We start from the raw sequence: 19,680 nt of genomic DNA on the forward strand, positions 1-19,680 counted from the left end.
TGTCAAGGGGCCAGGTATCAGGGCAGGAGGAAGAGCGCTCTCTCTCTCTCTCTCTCTCTCACACACACACACACACACACACACAACGAGTATGCAGTATAAGATGAAAATTAAAAAAAAAGGTGCAAGCTTACAACCACCTAGTGCAGAGCGCCTATCTCAAATGTTTCTCCCTGAGCTGATATCGATTCCACGTAAACACTGTGTTCTTATCTTTTGTCTTACTTATACCAGAATTTAATTATTTTATTTTTGGTTCAGCAGAGAAAAATCCCTACACCTTTCCTTCATGGTCCTTCCTTGAGCAGTCTTTGTGATGAGGTATACGAACAGACAGAAAAATCACAATACTCTAAGTCAACTTTCTGAGAAGATGTAAATACGGAAATGTAGCTGTAGAGGATGGAGTCATAACTAAGAATAAATAAATAAATAAATAATAAAACAAATAATAATAATATCATTTAGTATGCAAGGAATGTACAGCATAATAAAAAAAAAAATATGCTGTTACAAAAAATACAAGCGAAGTTAGGAGCAAAGACAGAGGGATTGGTTCATCTCATGAGGGGGGCACGGAGACAGATGGATGGGGGAAGGATGAGGGGAGAGGAAGTGAGGGTGGGGCAAGGCACATCTATACCTCACTCATTTTAACTTGATGGAGAATTTCGTCCTTTTTACAGTATATTCCCAGTGGCTCAGTCACGGAATAAGAAACTACTGCGGCTCAACATCCAGCACTTCTTCGTGACTAGCACCAAAGAATAATATTAATCTCTTGGAACAACTCAACATTAAAGATGAAAAGATGGCAGTTTTACGCCTAATTAAAGTAAACGAAGAAATGAGTATGGGTGAATTGTGAGAGTGAGGGAAGGAGTGTTATCAGTGTGTGAAGGTAGAGTATGAGTGGCTGAGCAGGGTATAAGTGAGTAAGGATGAGTTGTAAATGTGACGGTAGAGTATGAAAGAGCGACTGAATAAGTGATAAAAGGTGAGGTAAGAATGAGTGAGGATGGAGTGTAAGTATGTGACTGGGGATGAACATAAGTGAGCACGAATGACAGGTGAAAGAATGAGGGAGGATCAGCGAATGAGTGAGTGAATTATGGCTAAAATGTGAGTGAGTGAGTTAGGGTGAGTGAAAGAGTGTGGGATGGGGTAAGGGGCGCCAGTGTGACAGGAGGCGGGCAGGTGTGATAACTGGCAGCACTTTACTAACACCATCATCCGCCGCCGTGTGTGTGTGTGTGTGTTTGTGTGTATCTCTCTCACACACACACACACACACACACACACACACACACACACACACACACACACACACACACACATACATCAAACAAGATAATGCATTAGTGATAAACCCTTCATGTCGCTTTCCTTTGTACTTGATTGAAGACACGGTTCTTCAATTAAGAATTCTCCTCTCCAGTTCGCAGTTCGGATCTAATTAATTTTTCCTGAAGCTGAAACTAAGAGAACGACAATTTCTTTTTTTTACGGCACTACCATGATCTGTTACTTTAATCAGTCTATCAGTCGATCTCATTTTTCTCGTGTTACCCTCAGACGGCTTTATTTAGCTCCGGGGAAGGTTGCTAAGGTGGGAGGGGTCAGATACAGCCATACTTAACATTTCTTCTACTAGGCTACTTCAAAAGATCGCTAACATTCCGAGAGATTAATTAAAAGTAAAGGAGTTTTGTTTTAATTTGCGCCTCCCGTCCCGTTTCTTCAGTTTGCAAAATAGTACTATCTCATTCAGTAATTTAATAGTCAGGGAGGGAAATAATAAAACATGATATCAACACTACCATTCCCGACACATATATAAAAACTCACAAGATCTGATAACAATTCGAATCCAGTGCTCTAAGTAGGAAGCTGTATCACATAGAAATTCACTACATTAACTACTTCACTGCGATTACCTATTTTGTATTTTACTCTTGCTACCACCAGACCCTCATGTTGGGAAGGATTTCTAGTAGTGCAAGGGTTAACGTGGCATTTATTTACCCCTTCAGCTCCGTGGGTCTCTTCTGAGTTGAATAAAATGATTTTGAAATAGCAAGAACAATATGAAAAAAAAAAAAAAAAAAGTTACTGCAGTACATGGGTTAAAGAAAAAAAAATTGCTATATCGCATAAAAATCGCATACAAAAAATGGGGACGTCCAATGCATGGGTTTGTGACAGGAAGCGACGCGGCATCGAGTGTTTGGGCTGTGGGTATGGCCAACACAAGTCTGTCCACGTCACATTAAGGGCAGAGAACGCCAAGGTGTGGGCAAGTACCTGATATCTGAAGGACATGTATGGAAGACCTGTGATTGTCAGATGTGATTCGTCTGCTTACCACATCACAAAGTGTTGTCCGTCACGATACAGCAAGGTTCATTTTCTATCATGACATGCTTCACATATTACTAAAAGAGAAAAATGGGGGTTGTTCACATGTCGTTCTCAGTGTTAATGAAATGGCCACTAGTCACGGCAAATCAGTCAAGGGTATATGTACTAAAATCATCATTATAGTATGCTGGCTCTGTTCTAACGAAGATTCGTAACCCATTTCGGCTCAGTTGATGGCCATGTGTAATTAGATTTGAGGGTTGATTTGACTAGTAACCAAGGAGATTCAGTCCTACCTTGTAGCTAGGGCTCATCGAGTTTCATGAAACCACGACTTAGCATCTGAGGTGTGGGAATGGCCCGGTTCCATCATGTGAAAACAAACCGATTATACGCCCACATGTACAATTTTCATCACTGCAGCTGAAGACGACGCTTCTCGCAAAATAATAATAATAATAATAATAATAATAATAATAATAACAACAACAATAATAATAATAAAAATAATAATAATAATAATAATAATCCGTTACTTCACACAGCTCTCTTTCGCACGTTTTCAATGAACTTTCCTCAAGTTCAAAACTATGCAAGTAATTTAAACTTCAAAATCCTCGAAATATACATTTCTATCTATCTATCTATAACCAGACGCCATAATCCCGTAAGGGGTGACCGTCTGACTCTGAGTTACTTGTAGGGTAGTGTTCTGATGTGATGTGTTGCGTTGTATAAGTCGCCGTGTGTGTGTGTGTGTGTGTGTGTGTGTGTGTGTGTGTGTGTGTGTGTGTGTGTGTGTGTGTGTGTGTGTGTGTGTGTGTGTGTGTGTGTGTGTGTGTGTGTCGCCAAGTGTCACCTGGCAGGCTGTCGGTGAGAGGGCAAGGGCCGTGGAAGAGCAAGGGCGCGCCACCACCACCACAACCACTACCACCCCGACGCCAGCCCGCCGACCCGTAATCAAGCCGTACGTCCCGAGCACCTTTGTCGGTCGGCGGCGGTGCGTTTGTGGCGGTACGTGTTGACGCCCGGCGGACAGATAGCGCTTATCGGGGGCCTTTAGAGTCACCCTGGCGCCTCATCTCAGATCTGCAACTTGATAACAATCTGTCGCCAGGCCCAGGCATCTCGCCGTCTCCACACATCCATGACAACACCCACGCCAACGCACATAATCCTTTGTCCTATGCCTGTAATTTCAAGTACACACACACACACACACACACACACACACACACACACACACACACACACACACACACACACACACACGCACACACACACACACACACACACACCTGCCACTGCACCACACAAAAAGACAAAATTATCCCACGTCAGCTTACTGTACCTCAGTTTTCGTTAATGCCATTATCGAATACTAAACTGAAAGTAGTAATACCACTAATAGTTACTAATAATGATTTTATCGCCATTACCACGACCACGACGACCACCACCATCAATACTATTACTACTACTAATAATAATAATAAAAATATCTCGACCCATATTCCCACTTATTACTACTACTACTACTATTATTACTACTACTACTACTACTATTACTACTGCAGCTACTACTACCACTACTACCACTACCACAATCTCCAAGACACAACTTTATTTATGAGTTAGTGTGTGTTTGGTAAGCTTATTTCAGAAGTTATCTTTCTCTTCACCCGAGCCAATTTTCCGAAGAAGACTGGCTTAACAAAATTACATAAAGCTTAGCGGTGACAGGCGAAGAGAAACAGTGTGTGTGTGTGTGTGTGTGTGTGTGTGTGTGTGTGTGTGTGTGTGTGTGTGTGTGTGTGTGTGTGTGTGTGTGTGTGTGTGTGTGTGTGTGTGTGTGTGTGTGTGTGTGTGTGTGTGTGTGTGTGTGTGTGTGTGTACTAAGCGCCACCTGCTGGAATAATAAGCAGGCACACCCCCGCACTACCTGCTAAGTGTCAACACAGTCCCAAAGAATGAACTGCGTGCGGAGAATTGAGTGGCTAATGTGGCGGTGGAGGTGGTTGGTGTGTTTGGTGTGGTGGTGATGGAGGTGGCTGGTGTGGTGGTGGCAGTAGTTGGTGAGGTTGTGGTGGTGGCAGTAGTTGGTGAGGTTGTGGTGGTTACTGTGGTATGGTGGTGGTGGTGCTTTGCTAACTTCTTCAATACAGTGATTTTCCTTTTTATATCCTTGCTGTTTCCAGGTGGTGTCATCCACTTCAAGAGACACTGTATATAACTGGTGGGGTTACATTCAATCTTCATGATATAATTTCTTCATTTACGGCGCGTTTTCCTAAGCTGACTAAAATGTCCTGTAGTTATAATACTGTGGTGGTATGGATTTATTACTGTCTTCGTTCTCTCTCTCTCTCTCTCTCTGCTTTAGCTAAGCGGTGAGCCAAAAGAAAATCTGGCTAAATATTTTTACTGGATTGGATGATACACACACACACACACACACACACACACACACACACACACACATTATATATACTCATGTATATATATATATATTTTCTGATGGATGTATATGGTGAACTGGTATATATGACTGGTCGGTATGGTGGATTAGTATAAAGTACGGTATATTCCAAATGGCATGTATGGTGAATTAGTATACAGTATACCGGTATTTCGACTGAAGCGTATGGTGGATAGTATGACCATAACTCTTACTGCTGTATACAGTGAACGAGTACCGTAATTATTCCAAGTGACCTGTATGGTGAACTAATCTACATTCTGTTTGGTCTGTTTTGGTGCACAAGTATGTTCAAAATGCTCTAACGGTAGTGCGTTCACAGAATTACACAGATGCTTAACAAGTCAACCAACACCCTCACACAAACACCATCAAACAGGGCCACACAAACGCGCCTCTGTCTCTCCTGTCTTTTCCTATTAGTATCAAATGACTTATGTTGTTTAGGACGTACAAGTGAAGTATTCAGTGAGTGCGGTATATTCATTTTATCACCATCATCATCATCATCATCATCTGGGGGACAGGATCTAGAAAAAGGAAAAGAATATAAAATGCAATAAACTGAGGATATGGAATGACATTACTAAGTAGTCATTCTTTAACAATACAATTATCTGCGCGAATGAAATATGAAGTCGTTTACCTGACTTTTATTTTCTCTTTCTTAAAGGCCGGTACTCTTGTCGGTTTTGAAGGCTCTACTGTAGTTACCCCCCTGTTTTCCTTAACAGTTTTCTTGTGTTTGGCACGTTAATGGTCTCGTATGTTATATTAATGTATACAATATTAATCTTTAAAACGTACAAATAACAAGAAGAATAAGAACGTGTAAAACAGATTGTAAATCGTTACGGAACAGGTAATGTGCAAACTCTGCTCTGCTAAAAAAATATACGGCTCCTAGTCATTACAAAAAAATCTGATCTAGTTACTAACCTTGACTATAATTACATTCAGAATGTAAGTTCTAAATTCTCCTACTTATTTACCTCACACCAAATCCCCCTCGCATCCTTCGCCTCTTTCATGCCTTCATTTATAAGAAGTCTTTTATATTTCAATTTTGCTATCACCGCACACTTATTCATCTTTGAGAAATATCTTGTGATGGGATAATATGCCAAACGTATGCTCTTTACTACATATGAATCACTCCAGCACACTCGTTCTTTACCTCCTCCAAAGTTACCCCATTCATTTCAATCCATTGCAGCCTTAATCCTACCACCACCACCACCACAAATAATAATAATAATAATAATAGTTATATCTTCCCCAAGCCTACCCACATCCTGTTCCTTTAAACCATTAGTCACGCAACCCATTATTGTTACGCCTAAGAAATTCTAACCCATCCCTTATGGCCCACTCTAACTTATCCCTTTAGGCCCTTACCAGTCTACCCTTTCAGCCCTTTTCACAAAGCGTCCCTCCTCACCCTTTCAGTGCGATGACAGCATTTTGAAGCTGATTCTCGTTTCTGCCAGACGATTTTATTCAGTTTAAGAGAGCTCCCGGCAGTGGAGGGGTTGGTGGCTGCTGTATCTAGTCCCTTCAGTTCACAAAGTCTGTCGTAAGTTGAAGATAATCGTTAGAGACGGCAAGATAGAACTGACGTCCTCGGTGCTGAAGGAGTTAAAACCAGTCCCCCAACCCTGTCGACTTCCCTCCTCCCCTGCCCAAATACCAGGTCTTTTAAAACATGTCACCCTTCACCCCTCAACTCAAAAACCCTACCCAAGCCTTGACCTCCCCTGCCCACGCAACACCCATTTGAAATCGTCACCTCCTATGCAAACCCTGACCTCCTCGGCAGCCTTCCCGTCTCAAGCTCCTCTCCTGCTTCCATTCATATCAAATATTGAGGCACCTCCCCTCAGCCCAACCATTCCTTTTGAAATACTTCTCACCATTTCTCCCGCTACCCAAGCCTTCACCCTCCCATCACCACCCTTCTTGAAATGACTTCCGTATTTTCTCTGCTTCTCACATACTATCATTTTTATATGCCCTTTCTCCTACCCAAGTCTTCATCCTCGCCTTTCCAGGTACCACCTGTTTTGAAATGTTTCCCTACTATACCCCCAAGCCAACGCCAGTCACTTCCTTTTTCCAAGTAATTATTTCTTTTAGAATATAGTCATAGTTTTCTTCTGGAACAAACAGCCTCGACAAGATCATTAGGTCAGTTGCTGTTTGCTTTCCTTTGCACTCTTTTGTATCATGCCCCCGCTCTCCTCCCCCACCATAGCCTTCATCTTCCCCTTCCCAGACATCAGTTCTTATAAAATATGCCCTTTCTTTCCTCCCTTACCCAATCCCCTTACTAGCACCATTTCTCCGAAATATGTCCCACTTTCCTCCCGTACTCAAGTTTTGGCCTTCCCCTTCCTAAGTATGACCAAGCCTTTTGAAATAAGTCGTCTCTCCTTCCCTCAGACCAACCTTTCCCTCTTTTCAAATACTACTTCCTTCCTAAATATTCACTCAGCACCCCCACCCACTGATATACATCCTCTCTTCAAATACCATCCTTCTAAAGTATGTCTCTTTGTCCCCTCCCCATCCCCAAGCTTTGTCCTCCTCTGCGCCCCCCTTAGCCCAAGTACAGTCCTGGTCACCGGCAGGGATGAATGCGGCAGTGAGCGGCGGAAGGTGCACGTGAAGCGGCCAATGAACGCCTTCATGGTGTGGGCCCAGGAGGCCAGGCGCAAGCTGTCCTGTTCCCACCGACAGGTCCACAACGCTGAGCTTTCTAAGTCACTGGGAAGGATATGGAGGTGAGTACATACTGGGGCACTATTGGGGGAGGAATGAGACATGAATGCAGATAATGAGAAAGGGAAAGAGGATAAGGAAGAGAGATGGATGAAGAAAATGAAGGAAATGAAAGATAAAGAGAGCAGAGGTGAAACTACAGAGGGAGGAATGAGACATGACTGTAGAAAGTGAGGAAAGGGAAAGAAAATAAGGAAGAGGAAGGGATGAATGTACAAGCTGAAGGAAACTTAAAGAAGATATACGGAGTGTGGTGGTAAGAATATACGAGGGAACAGAAGGGGGGAGAGAGATTGAGAGATTAATGTGGAAAATTAGAAGGGGGACGATGGTGAAGAAAATAAGGTACTGGACGAAGAGAGGAAGTTAAATACGAAACTATGCCTGATATTTATGTTAGGGATTACATTAATGAGCTCATAAAGGAGGGAAATCCAAGATGGAAATACTCTAGGGAACACAGGCGATTGCAGGAATTTTTAACATACAGTGGCTTTACCGGCGAAACGACAGATCTTCATGAAGCCTACAGGCCTAAATGAAGACCGTACAGAGTATGGGACGACTAGGATGGAGAAGTGGAGATGCTTGACTAAAATTCTAAGCACACTAAACTACAGCATAAAGGGTTCTGTAATGAGAAAACTGAAACAGGTATATAAAATGAACACTCGACATGAAGAAAATGATAGTTAATGTGACCAGTTTATTAATATGAAGATGTTCTTAGCCATCACTCCCAAATTCGTAAAATGTCACAATGGCTGAATCCTCCACCTAGTCCACCAGCTCCCCTATGAACGAGTCACCGATGAGCTTAACTCTTTTATCTCCAGCCTCAACAATAATTTTCTACATGACCTAACTTCAAGTCCATTTTTTCCTCCGTCTCATCTTCTCTCCTCCAATCTGTCTTCAATATTCTCTTCCTGTCCCTTTTCCGCTCTTTCGAATGTCTCTTTTCTTCTCCTGTTTGCTCGTACCTTTGACATCATCTTCCTGTCCATCTTTCCTTTCTTCTTTACTCTGCTTAAGACTTTCTGATCTCTCTCTCTCTCTCTCTCTCTCTCTCTCTCTCTCTCTCTCTCTCTCTCATACTGTTTTCTCCTCTCGTCTTTTCTCCACCTCTACACCCACGCCAGAATATCTACCCGCCTTATACACATCTGCTCTGCTTCAGGCATTGTGTTTCCCTCCCTCTGATTGTGTTTTTCTCCCCTCGTCTCTCCTCCACCTCCACAACCACGCAGCAATATTTACTTGCCCTATTTTCCTCAGGGCAGCCCCACAACAACGAGTAAACAGAGTCGTAAACACTTCATAACACCGGGCCTCCTTGTTTGCTCTCACCCACACTAATTCCGTCAAGTTGAAAGTGTTATATTTATCCTGAGTCCTACAGCTGTGATTAACGTTGTCAGACCAAGGACATTTTTTCTTACAATTTTTTTTTCCTGTAGTTTAGCTTAGGAGTGCAATCTATAGTGGAATGGCTAATGAAGGTTATGACATTTCCAATTCGAACGCTGCTAACTAAATCAAAGTTCGTGTACAGTAACTTTTCTTTATAATCCTTTCCAACCAAAAATCTAGAGCTTCACTACCGTATTTCTGATGTAATTCAAAGACATCCAGGTGTATGAAAATAATTTAATAATCTGAGAATAAACTCCGACAAAAATACATTACCTCAATACGGCTGGGTTATTTTGAAGTTTGGCTGGAAACACGTACAATAGTTCAAAAGTCGAAATTAAACATTCAGTCTATTTATGTACTTCTCATTTTAATTAGCCCATCGCCAGACGATTTAGTTCAGTTCAGGAGAGAGATATAATATGGATGAGGCGAGTTAATGCTATACCTAAATCCATCACTTCGAAAAATCTCTACTGAGCTGAGTCAAGTCGTCTGGAACGATCGAGAAAAAAATAAATAAATAATCGGCCGGAAGGGGTTATGGATTTTTTTCTAATGGGTACGGGCGTTCATAAAAACTGTGGATCATTTCTGCTTTTCGGATAAAATTATAGTTTGAGAATAATACTCATAAAGCAGATAAAGATAAGAGAGGCAATTTGCAAGGTGAGATGGAAGTGAAAAAGGAGAAAAGACTAAGAAAGAGAGGAAAAGAGGTAAGAAAGAGGGGAAAAGCGGTAAGAAAGAGGGGAAAAGAGGTAAGAAAGAGGGGGAAAGAGGTAAGAAAGAGGGGAAAAGCGGTAAGAAAGAGGGGAAAAGAGGTAAGAAAGAGGGGAAAAGAGGTAAGAAAGAGGGGAAAAGAGGTAAGAAAGAGGGGAAAAGAGGTAAGAAAGAGGGGAAAAGAGGTAAGAAAGAGGGGAAAAGAGGTAAGAAAGAGGGTAAAAGAGGTAAGAAAGAGGGGAAAAGAGGTAAGAAAGAGGGGAAAAGAGGTAAGAAAGAGGGGAAAAGAGGTAAGAAAGAGGGGAAAAGAGGTAAGAAAGAGGGGAAAAGAGGTAAGAAAGAGGGGAAAAGAGGTAAGAAAGAGGGGAAAAGAGGTAAGAAAGAGGGGAAAAGAGGTAAGAAAGAGGGGAAAAGAGGTAAGAAAGAGGGGAAAAGAGGTAAGAAAGGGGATAATGGATAAAAGAAAGATAAATAAAGAACAGCAGAAGATATGGAACAGAAGAAAAGGAAGAGAGAGAGAGAGAGAGAGAGAGAGAGAGAGAGAGAACGCTAGAAAAAGAAATAATGGGAGAAATAGAAAAAGAGAGGAAAAGTAGAGGGAAAGAGTGGGTGAGACAGGAGAGAGAGGGCAGGAAAGGGGAAGAGAAGATTACAAAGAAAAAGATAGGACGATAATAATCAGTGAAAAGGAATTAAGGGAGTGATAGAGGGAGGGAGGAAGGGAGAGAAAGAGAGGAGGGAGGGAGAAAGAGAGGGGAAGGAGGGAGAAAGAAGGAAGGGAGGGAGAAAGAGAAGAGAGGAAGGGAGAAAGAAAGCGGAGGAAGGGAGAAAGAGAGGGGAGGGAGGAAGAAGAGTGGGGAGGGAGGGAGAAAGCGAGGGGAGGAAGGGAGAAAGAGAGGGGAATGCAGGAGAGCGGAGGAAGGAGATATTAAGGGGAGAAACGGAGAGGGAGAGGGGAGGGAGGGAGAGAAAGAGAGGGGAGGGAGGGAGAAAGCGAGGGGAGGGAGGGAGAAAGCGAGGGGAGGGAGGGAGAAAGCGAGGGGAGGAAAGGAGAAAAAGAGGGGAAGAAGGGAGCAAGAAGGTGGGAAGCGAAGGCAGGAAAGGGAGAAAGGAGAAAGGGGAAAAAGAAGGGGAAGAATAAGAAAGGAAAAGTAAGACTGGGGAAAATAGAGGAAAAAGAGGGGAAGAGAAGAAAAAGGAAGGAGGAAGAAAGAGGGAAATATAGGAGGAAGGAAGAAAAGGAAAGATGAACAGAAGAATACAGAGAAACACAGGATAGAGAAAAGGGAAGAGGGGAAGAAGAGGGGAAGAAACGGAAAGAATAAGTTTAAAGGAAGAAAGTGAGGGAAATAAACTGAGGAAAAAGAGAGGGAAAGAGGGGAAAAAGTGGGAATGGGAAAGAGGGGAAAAAGTGGGAGTGGGAAAGAGAGGAAGAAGAAAGAGGGGAAAAGAGAGGAAGAAGAGGAAGAGGAAAGGGATGGATGATAAATGAAGCGGAATAAAAGAGGAAGGAAACAGAACGAGTGGGGAAGGGATGAAATGGAGAGAGAAAATGAAAAGGGAGAAGGAGAGGGAGGAGAAAGAGAAAGAAATGAGTGGGGGTATTGAAAAGAGAAGGAACAGGGCATAGAGAGAAAGAGAGAAAAGAGAGGAGAGAAGAGAAGAAAGGAAGAGATCAAAAATGAAAGAGAGAAAGGAAAGGAAAGAAGAAAAGGAAAATTAGGAAAACAGACTAGAGTGGAAGTGAGGAATATGAGAGAGAGAGAGAGAGAGAGAGAGAGAGAGAGGAGAAGAGGAACATATGGGGACCTTATTTTGACGTAACTAGCAAGAGGTGTGATATACAGGACACTTGTTTACTGTGTGTGTGTGTGTGTGTGTGTGTGTGTGTGTACACTGTATCATTAAGTTTTCCATTCATCGTTGCATTTACTGATATCCTGTCTGTTTACATACAGTTACTTAACAATATATATATATATATATATATATATATATATATATATATATATATATATAGATAGATAGATAGATAGATAGATAGATAGACAGATAGATAGATAGATAGATAGATAGATATAGATATATACATACAGTTATACGAGTACACTAGTATGCAGTCAAAATTTTTATCCTTTTCCGTCGCCTCATTTCACTGTTACCCAAAAAACCTTTCTTCTCTTCCTCCACTGTACTCTTCCCTCTCATTTTTCTCTCCTGCTCTTTCCTCCTTATCTGGCACTTTCCTCCAGCCCCTCTGCTTCCCCTCTCCTGCGTAACCCGACACCCAGTGTATCGGCAGCCGACAAGCGACCTCAAATTTCGCAGTCGTCCCCTCTCTTTCCCCTCAACCCCCTCACCTCCTCCTCTTCCCCTTATCCCTCCACACTTACTGTATACCTGTTAAACTACTGCTGTGTAACCTCAAACCGCTTACATCAGAGCTCCTCTCTTTCCTGTCATTCCCCCATCCCCCCTCCTCATACCTGCTACACCAGGATCCTGCTCTTTCATATCTCTCACACCATCCATCCCCTCTTTCCCCTCACTCCCTCATCCCCCTTCACCTTACACTAGTCCTTCCTGTCTTTCTCCTCATCTTGTACCTGCTACACCACCGCCCTGCTTCTTTATATCCCTGACACCAGCTCTCTTCCCCCTCATCTCTCAATCACCCTTAACTCATCCCTCACCTGATCCCCCCACACGTTACACCAGACATTAACCTCTTTTCCTTCCTCACCTCATACCTTCCACACCTCTCCCATCCTACTACTGCCCTACCCTCTTCCGTCCCTCTATCAGTTTTACCCTCCGTCTCTTCTTCACCTCATACTTGCAATATCTTATACTTACTACACCTTATGACCACAACATCCCTCCTCTTCAACACTGTCCACCATTTTTCCAACACTCCTTCTTTTGCACATAATCTAACATTTCTCTGATCTCTTGTGCCTCTCATATCAATGCTGTGACACATATACAATACACCACATTATTAGATTTTTGTTCTCTCTTTTTTATTCACCTACAGATTCATTCCCTCACACCCTACTTTCGTACACCTCACTAGCTCTACTTATTTCCACATGTCCGCCTTCTTCCACCCTTTGCCACACAGGGTCCCTACTCTGTTATACCCTTCATACAAGTGGTGTTATACCATTACTTATTACTTTACTTTACCTACTTTATTTTCATCCACTAGCCCACTGATTTTCCACCTTCCTGCATCTAAACCATCCCTACATTCTTCCACATGGTTCACCCCTCTTCCACCCTTTCCCATCCTGGACCCCTTCCACCCTCACCCTGCCCCTTCTCCATCCCTCTTACACCCACTTGATCTCGCCCTAAACCACCCTACGCTCCTTAACTCTATACCTTCCCCTACACCCACTTACCCCGACACCCACCACTCTCCATCATACACCCAGTCACCTTTTCTCTTTTGCCTATTTTCGTACCCGTTTACATTCTTCCTGCTCAACTATCGTATTTTCCATTTAACCACCAAGCCTCTCTTACAATTATTTACCGCTTTCATTACCTATTCATTTCTATCCCAAATCCTCCCCTTTTATCCACTTCCTTTACCCTACCCCTCCGTGCAGCCCTTCCCAGCCCTTCTCTGGTTTCTGCCCCTCTGCAATCCTCACCCTTCTTAAAACCCTTGGAGCACTTCCCCTATTTCCTTACCTCTCTCTAATCCCTCCAGCGTAATCCCTCTCTTCGTCTCACCCACCCATCCCCACCAAATTCCTTGCCTCTTTTCCTCACATACACAAACCCTAGCATTTCCTTTCCAAGTTTCCGTAACTTTCACCTCAACATCCTTTTAGTGTTAGTTCGTTTCTCATTTAAGACGCCCCTTCTTACCAACACTCAATATTTTTTTACTTCCTACCCTTCCTCCTTCCATTCTTCGCTTATTCTCACCTTCATTCTAATCCTCTCATTATTATTCATACACTGGTCAACACTATAAAATGTATCCCTCTTCCACCCCACATCTTGACACCTGAACTGCACCAAAGTATCCCTTCCGGCTGCTCAGTCCATTCACTTTTCCAATCCCAACCTCACTTATTCCACTTCCGCTTCTATTCTCTTTCTCAACACTTTACTCTCACTCATACCCTGCAATATACATAACCGTCCTACTGCTACGTCAATACACCCCAAATATACCCATGTATACCCCTATATCCTAACATTTCTCATCCTTGACCTTACCATGCCCATACGCATCCTGTCTGCAATACCAATACCCTTTAAAACTGCACTCATCATTTTCGCACAATCCCTAGGTGGCCAAGCATCACATCTCCGGGTCCTTCAACAGTATATTTATTTTTCATTTGTGTTATCTTTTTTCATGGTTGTATCCGATACGCAGATAACTTCATAAAAGGCTAGTTTTGATAAATTATCGTAACGTTACATGCATCACAGGTAATTTCGTTCATGGAGGGCCCAGCGATTCACTTTGTACTATCTGGAAATATTACTGCATAATTTCTTCACTCTCTCTCAACTCTCACCCGATACAATGATCCTACCATACCCATTCCTCTCCCACCCTTACGTCACTTCTCCCCATTACCCCCATAACCATATACCGGTACTTACACCCCCAGCCACTACCCTCACTCACCCTACTATACCCATACCCATACACAAGCATCTCTCCCCCCTCCATACATTATACCCCAACCGTTTCCCCTCACTCTGACCCTTCCATATCCTTCCCTCTCTTACCCACCCCTCGAACTCCACCCCTGCACATCCAACCTCTTCCAACACATTATACTCCTACTATCTCCCTTCCCTCTTACCCTTCCTTACCCCTCCCCATGCACCCCAATCCTACCCTACCTACCTTCCCTCTCTCTCTGACCCTTCCGCTCCCCCTACCCCCCGTCCCACCCTCACCACTCCCCTCCTTCTGACCCTTCCATACCCTTCCCCTACCCCTCCACCCCCACCTACCTCTCTCAGACTTCCCTGCCAATTTCCTGGGTACTAATTCTTCGCGCGCTTTTCATGTACCGCCACTAATCCCTCGAACCGCCCGCTGCCATAAAGTGCCATGTAGTGCCATCCAGCGCCATAAACTGCCATCCTCCGCCATAAAGTGCCATGGGGAAGTGCCATAAAGTGTCACTGGTGGTGGCGCTTGATCCCGGCTGACGGAGAGAGGGATTTTGACGCAAGGGTGAAAAGTGGTGCCGGCTTCCGAGTGTGGGATATTGGAATATTTTGAAAGTAATTTTGAGGTTATTTAGATTTATTGGCTCTAGGAGGTTTATTGTGGCTGTTAATATGCTGCCGGTTTAACTTGTTCAGCCCGAGGACGTACTTTGTGTATTCCTATCTTCAGACGATTTTATTCAGCTTACGGGAGGCGTTCAGGAGTTGGACACAGCCTTCATTACCTCCATTCTGTCCAACTTCAGTAAAATCGTCTAGTGGAAGTCTCAGTAAAATTGTGACGTACTGTGTTAGTTTCAACAATTCGAGATGAAGCTACTGACCCGGTACTGACTGAGGGTGTGAGAGAGAGTCAGGATTCCGGGGGCTTGACTGGTGAGTGAATAAGAGTGTCGTCCATACAGCTGAGCGATTTCTCCCTCTCTCTCTCTCTCTCTCTCTCTCTCTCTCCGCAGCTGACTTCAGACTTCAGAGTGTGACGTATTAGGCTTTCACAGATGCTATTTATTTACTGACGCGGTAATAATTCTGGTGACGCTTAGTGCGAGTTTTTATTTGCTTTTGGCTTAGGGGTGTGACGCGTTAAGAAGTTTTCCTGGTTACTTCAATATTACTGACTGTGGGTAATAACTGTCAATGTGTTTATGGTTATCGTTTTAAGGCATAAGTCACGGTATACTGGTTAATTTATAAGTGAGTTTACTATTTTCGGTCTACACATATTTCTTGGGTCATCCTCTTCCTCCTGCCACCACCTATTCTTCCTCCTCTCACCAACTCTTCTTCGTCCTCCCACCAACTCCTCTTCCCCATCTCACCTACACCTCTTCCTCCTCTCACCAACTCCTCTTCCTCCTCCCACCAACTCCTCTTCCTCCTCCCACCAACTCCTCTTCCTCCTCCCACCAACTCCTCTTCCCATCCCACCTACACCTCTTCCTCCTCCCACCAACTCCTCTTCCCCCTCCCACCAACTCCTCTTCCTCCTCCCATCTACTCCTCCCTCTCCATCAACTCCTCTTCCTCCTCTCACCAACTCTTATTCCTCCCCAAAATCTTTCCTTTCAATTCATCCTCATCCTCACATCTTCCCCTCCTCCACTCCCTCCTCCCGTGTCCTTCCTTCTTCCCACAAGCTCCCCTTCTTTACTTTCCTTCTTCCCACAACATTTTCTCCTCTCCTGTACTTTCCTCTCTCCTCCTCCCTTCTCTCACACATAATATTCTTCTCTCTTTTCCTTCTCTTCCTCCTCCTCCTCTTCCTCTTCTTCTCGTCCTCTCGTATACTCCCTCACCAAATCCTTCCGTTCCTTCCCCTCCCCTCCTCATGCACTTCAAGAAAGTTCCAGAAACCTTCCTTCTCCTTCTTCCTTCCCTCTTACTTTCCTCCTGTCCCTCCCCTTTCCTTTTCGTTTCCACTCTCAGTTCCTCTCCTTCCCTCCCCTCTTCTCCTCCTCTCCTGCTTCTCTCTACCTCATCACCTCCCTCTCTTATTCTCTCCCTTCCCCTCTTCTCTTCTCCTATCTTCTTCTCCTATCTTCCCTTCTCTTCTCTTCCCTCTTCTCTTCTCCCCCCCCCCCCTCCGTGCAGGTCCTGGTCTCCCTCAGCCACACTAGGCCTAGTTGGGTTGACGGACCTCAGGAGGGGTGAGGATGAGGCTGAGGCTGAGGCTGAGGATGAGGATAAGGTTAAGGATGAAGATGAGGATAAGGATAAGAATGAGGTTAAAGATGAGGATAAGGATAAGGATGAGGATATGGACAAGGACGGGGATAAGGATGAGGATAAGGATAAGGATATGGATGAGGATAAGGATGAGGATAAGGATGAGGATAAGGATGAGGATATGGATGAGGATAAGGATCAGGATAAGGATCAGGATATGGATGAGGATATGGATAAGGATGAGGATGTGGATAAGGATGAGGATAAGGATGAGAATATGGATGAGAATGAGGATAAGGATGAGGATAAGGATGGGAATAAGGATGGGGATAAGGAAGAGGATATGGATGAGGATGAAAATAAGAATGAGGATAAGGATGAGGATATGGATGATGATAAGGACAAGGATGAGGATAAGGATGAGGATATGGATGAGGATAAGGATGAACATGAGGATGAGATGAGAATAAGGACGAGGATGAGGATGAGGATAAGGATGAGGATATGGATAAGGATAAGGATGTGGATTAGGATAAGGATATGGATGATGATGATGATGATGATGATGATGATGATGATGAGGAGGAGGAGGAGAAGAAGGAGGAGTGAGGAAATGAACAGCTAGAGAATGAAGAAAAGGAGGAAGTGGGATGAATGAGGAAGTGATGGGAAGGGAGTGAGGAAGCGATGTGTGTGTGGGGAGGGGAGGGGGGGGGAGTGGTGATGAAGAGGGATGTGTGTGGATGGAGGATGCGAAAAAGAGAGAGAGAGAGAGAGAGAGAGAGAGAGAGAGAGAGAGAGAGAGAAAGAGAAATGGGTCGACCTGTGCCACCATGGTATAGACACCAATATGTTGGGGGTGGAGGGGGAAAGGGAGGGGGTAGAGAAGCGAAAGGGAGAAGAGTGGAGAGGTGAGAAGAGTGGAGGGGTGAGAGGAGTGGAGAGGTTAGAAGAGAGAATGGTGGAGAGGTTAGAAGGGAGAGGGGTGGAGAGGTTAGTGGAAGTGAGAAGAGTGGGGAGGTGAGGGGACGGGAGAAGAGTGGAGAGGTGGAGAAGGGACACGAGTGAAGAGGTTTGGGGATGGGTTGAAAGTGGAGAGGTTAGGACAAAGGAGAAGAGTGGAGAGGTGTGGGGAGGAGGAAGCAGAAGACGGGAGGGGGGAATAGGCTATGAGGATAAGAGGATACAGTAGATGAAACGAGAGGACGGCAACTGGATTCTGAGAGAGAAGGGTGAACAGAGACTGACCGATAAGTGGACTGACTGACAATACATACACCTCGGCAGAGTAACAGGAAACTCACTGCCGCCAGACGCCAAGAAGGTAAATACAGATAATCAAACCTTTCGGGCACTTTATAAAATCACACACGTATATAAACTCCAGATGAGTGAGTATCGGGAAGATAAGCCATAGAAGAGCAGAAGAGGGTGGATGGGTACAGGGGACTGGGACAAATGTGTGGTGAAGAGAATATGTATGATGATAAGGAAAAGCAAACAACATGAGATTTATAAGTATCTTCAAGGACGTTTGGTATTCAGTGAGCGAGAAGAAAGCAGCTAGGACAGGCAGAAGGGATAGCAAAGGAGAAACAGAGTGGAAATGAGGAGGGGAAGAGAAGTGATGATTACAGGGATGAAAGGATAAACAGAGGGATGAGAGAGGAAGGGGGGAGGGGACGGGTGCTGGGTAGAAGGGAAGGAAGGAGGGGGGAAAGAAACAGAGATGGAGGGGAGGGGAGGGAAGGATGGGAGGTTGGTAGGAGGGGCAGGTGAAAGAGGAGGGGAGGGAAGGGTTGAACCAAAAAAGGAAGAATGAGTCGAGGGAAGGCGGAAGAGGAGACGCTGGGAGAAAACAAGGTTAACCACTTCAGCACGATGGTATGTTTTTGTAGCCTACTCTTGTTACCTTCTGACTAATAACAAGAGACTTTCTGGAAGGGAATGGTTGCTGCTTCGATTAAACTCTTCAAGTACGAGGTCGCAACGCTTAATAAAATCGCCTGTACGTCCCTCATCGTGGGGAAGTGGTTAAGGGGAGATGGGATGTAAGAGGGGATTGGGTGAAATGAGGTTAAGAGTGAAGCTGAGAGAGGGAAAGGAGGGGTGCACATGATGATGCAGGGATGACGTCTGAGAAGCACTTAAAGAAGAAAAAAATGCAGAAATTCACCACACAGAAGAAATAAAAAAGCAGCACTGACAAAAAAAAATTAGTACATGAAAATTGATATAAAAATTCATCAAAGAAGCACAGAACAAACCATGCAACTTCACCAGAGGGAGAAAATATAAAAATGCGTCGGAGGAGAGAATTAAATCTACGCCTATTGACCACACGAAGGTTAAAAAGGCAGATAAGAAATCCCTAAACCACGACTCCCAGTGATCAATTTACATGCAGACCCAAATTTGTACCGCTGGCTGAACCGTGACAAAGGTGGAACAAACTGAGTCCACCAGTCTGACCGGATGAGGGAGAAACAATGTAGAAATTCACCCACAAGGCAATAAATAAATAAATAAAAAATAATGTTGCTGCGGACTGCAAGGTGTACCAAAGAAAGAACGGGGCGAATAGGACTATAATATTAAAGAAAAAAAATAAAGGGAAGGGGAAAGTACATTTAAGGATAGAAGAGTTGAGAGAGAGAGAGAGAGAGAGAGAGAGAGAGAGAGAGAGGAAAAAGTGTGAGTTTAAGGAAAAGGCCGAGATAAATTAAAGAAAATATATGAGCAGTTACCAAGAGGAAAAACAGCAGAGAAATAAATAATAACTCAACGCTGCGGATATTGAGAAGCATAATAAACAAGAGAAAGGTCAGGGTGGATGCGTCACTGATAAAATATAGGAGTGGGAAGTGAGGCCGTGGGGGTGATGAAGGAAATGACCTAATGCATCAGATTAGTGTGTGTTTGGAAGGATATGATTACTGTCCCTGTGGTTCATCACACACACACACACACACACACACACACACACACACACACACACACACACACACACACACACACATCAATAAGGAGGCAATCTT

General features: G+C 44.0%; 1 protein-coding gene across 1 annotated transcript in view; it reads left to right on the forward strand.

Moving 5' to 3' along the window:
* The window catches only part of LOC145413640 (uncharacterized), a 48,491-nt gene that overhangs the window by 8,973 nt on the left and 19,838 nt on the right, over positions 1-19,680 (forward strand). Inside the window, exon 2 of the mRNA XM_080283299.1 lies at positions 7,471-7,623. Coding sequence (XP_080139425.1) covers positions 7,471-7,623 — 153 coding nt within the window. The remainder of the gene's footprint in view (positions 1-7,470; positions 7,624-19,680) is intronic.

Source organism: Coenobita brevimanus, chromosome 97 (assembly GCF_032717465.1).
Source record: "Coenobita brevimanus isolate Jiangsu-jjx chromosome 97, ASM3271746v2, whole genome shotgun sequence".
Classification (NCBI taxonomy): Eukaryota; Metazoa; Arthropoda; class Malacostraca; order Decapoda; family Coenobitidae; genus Coenobita; species Coenobita brevimanus.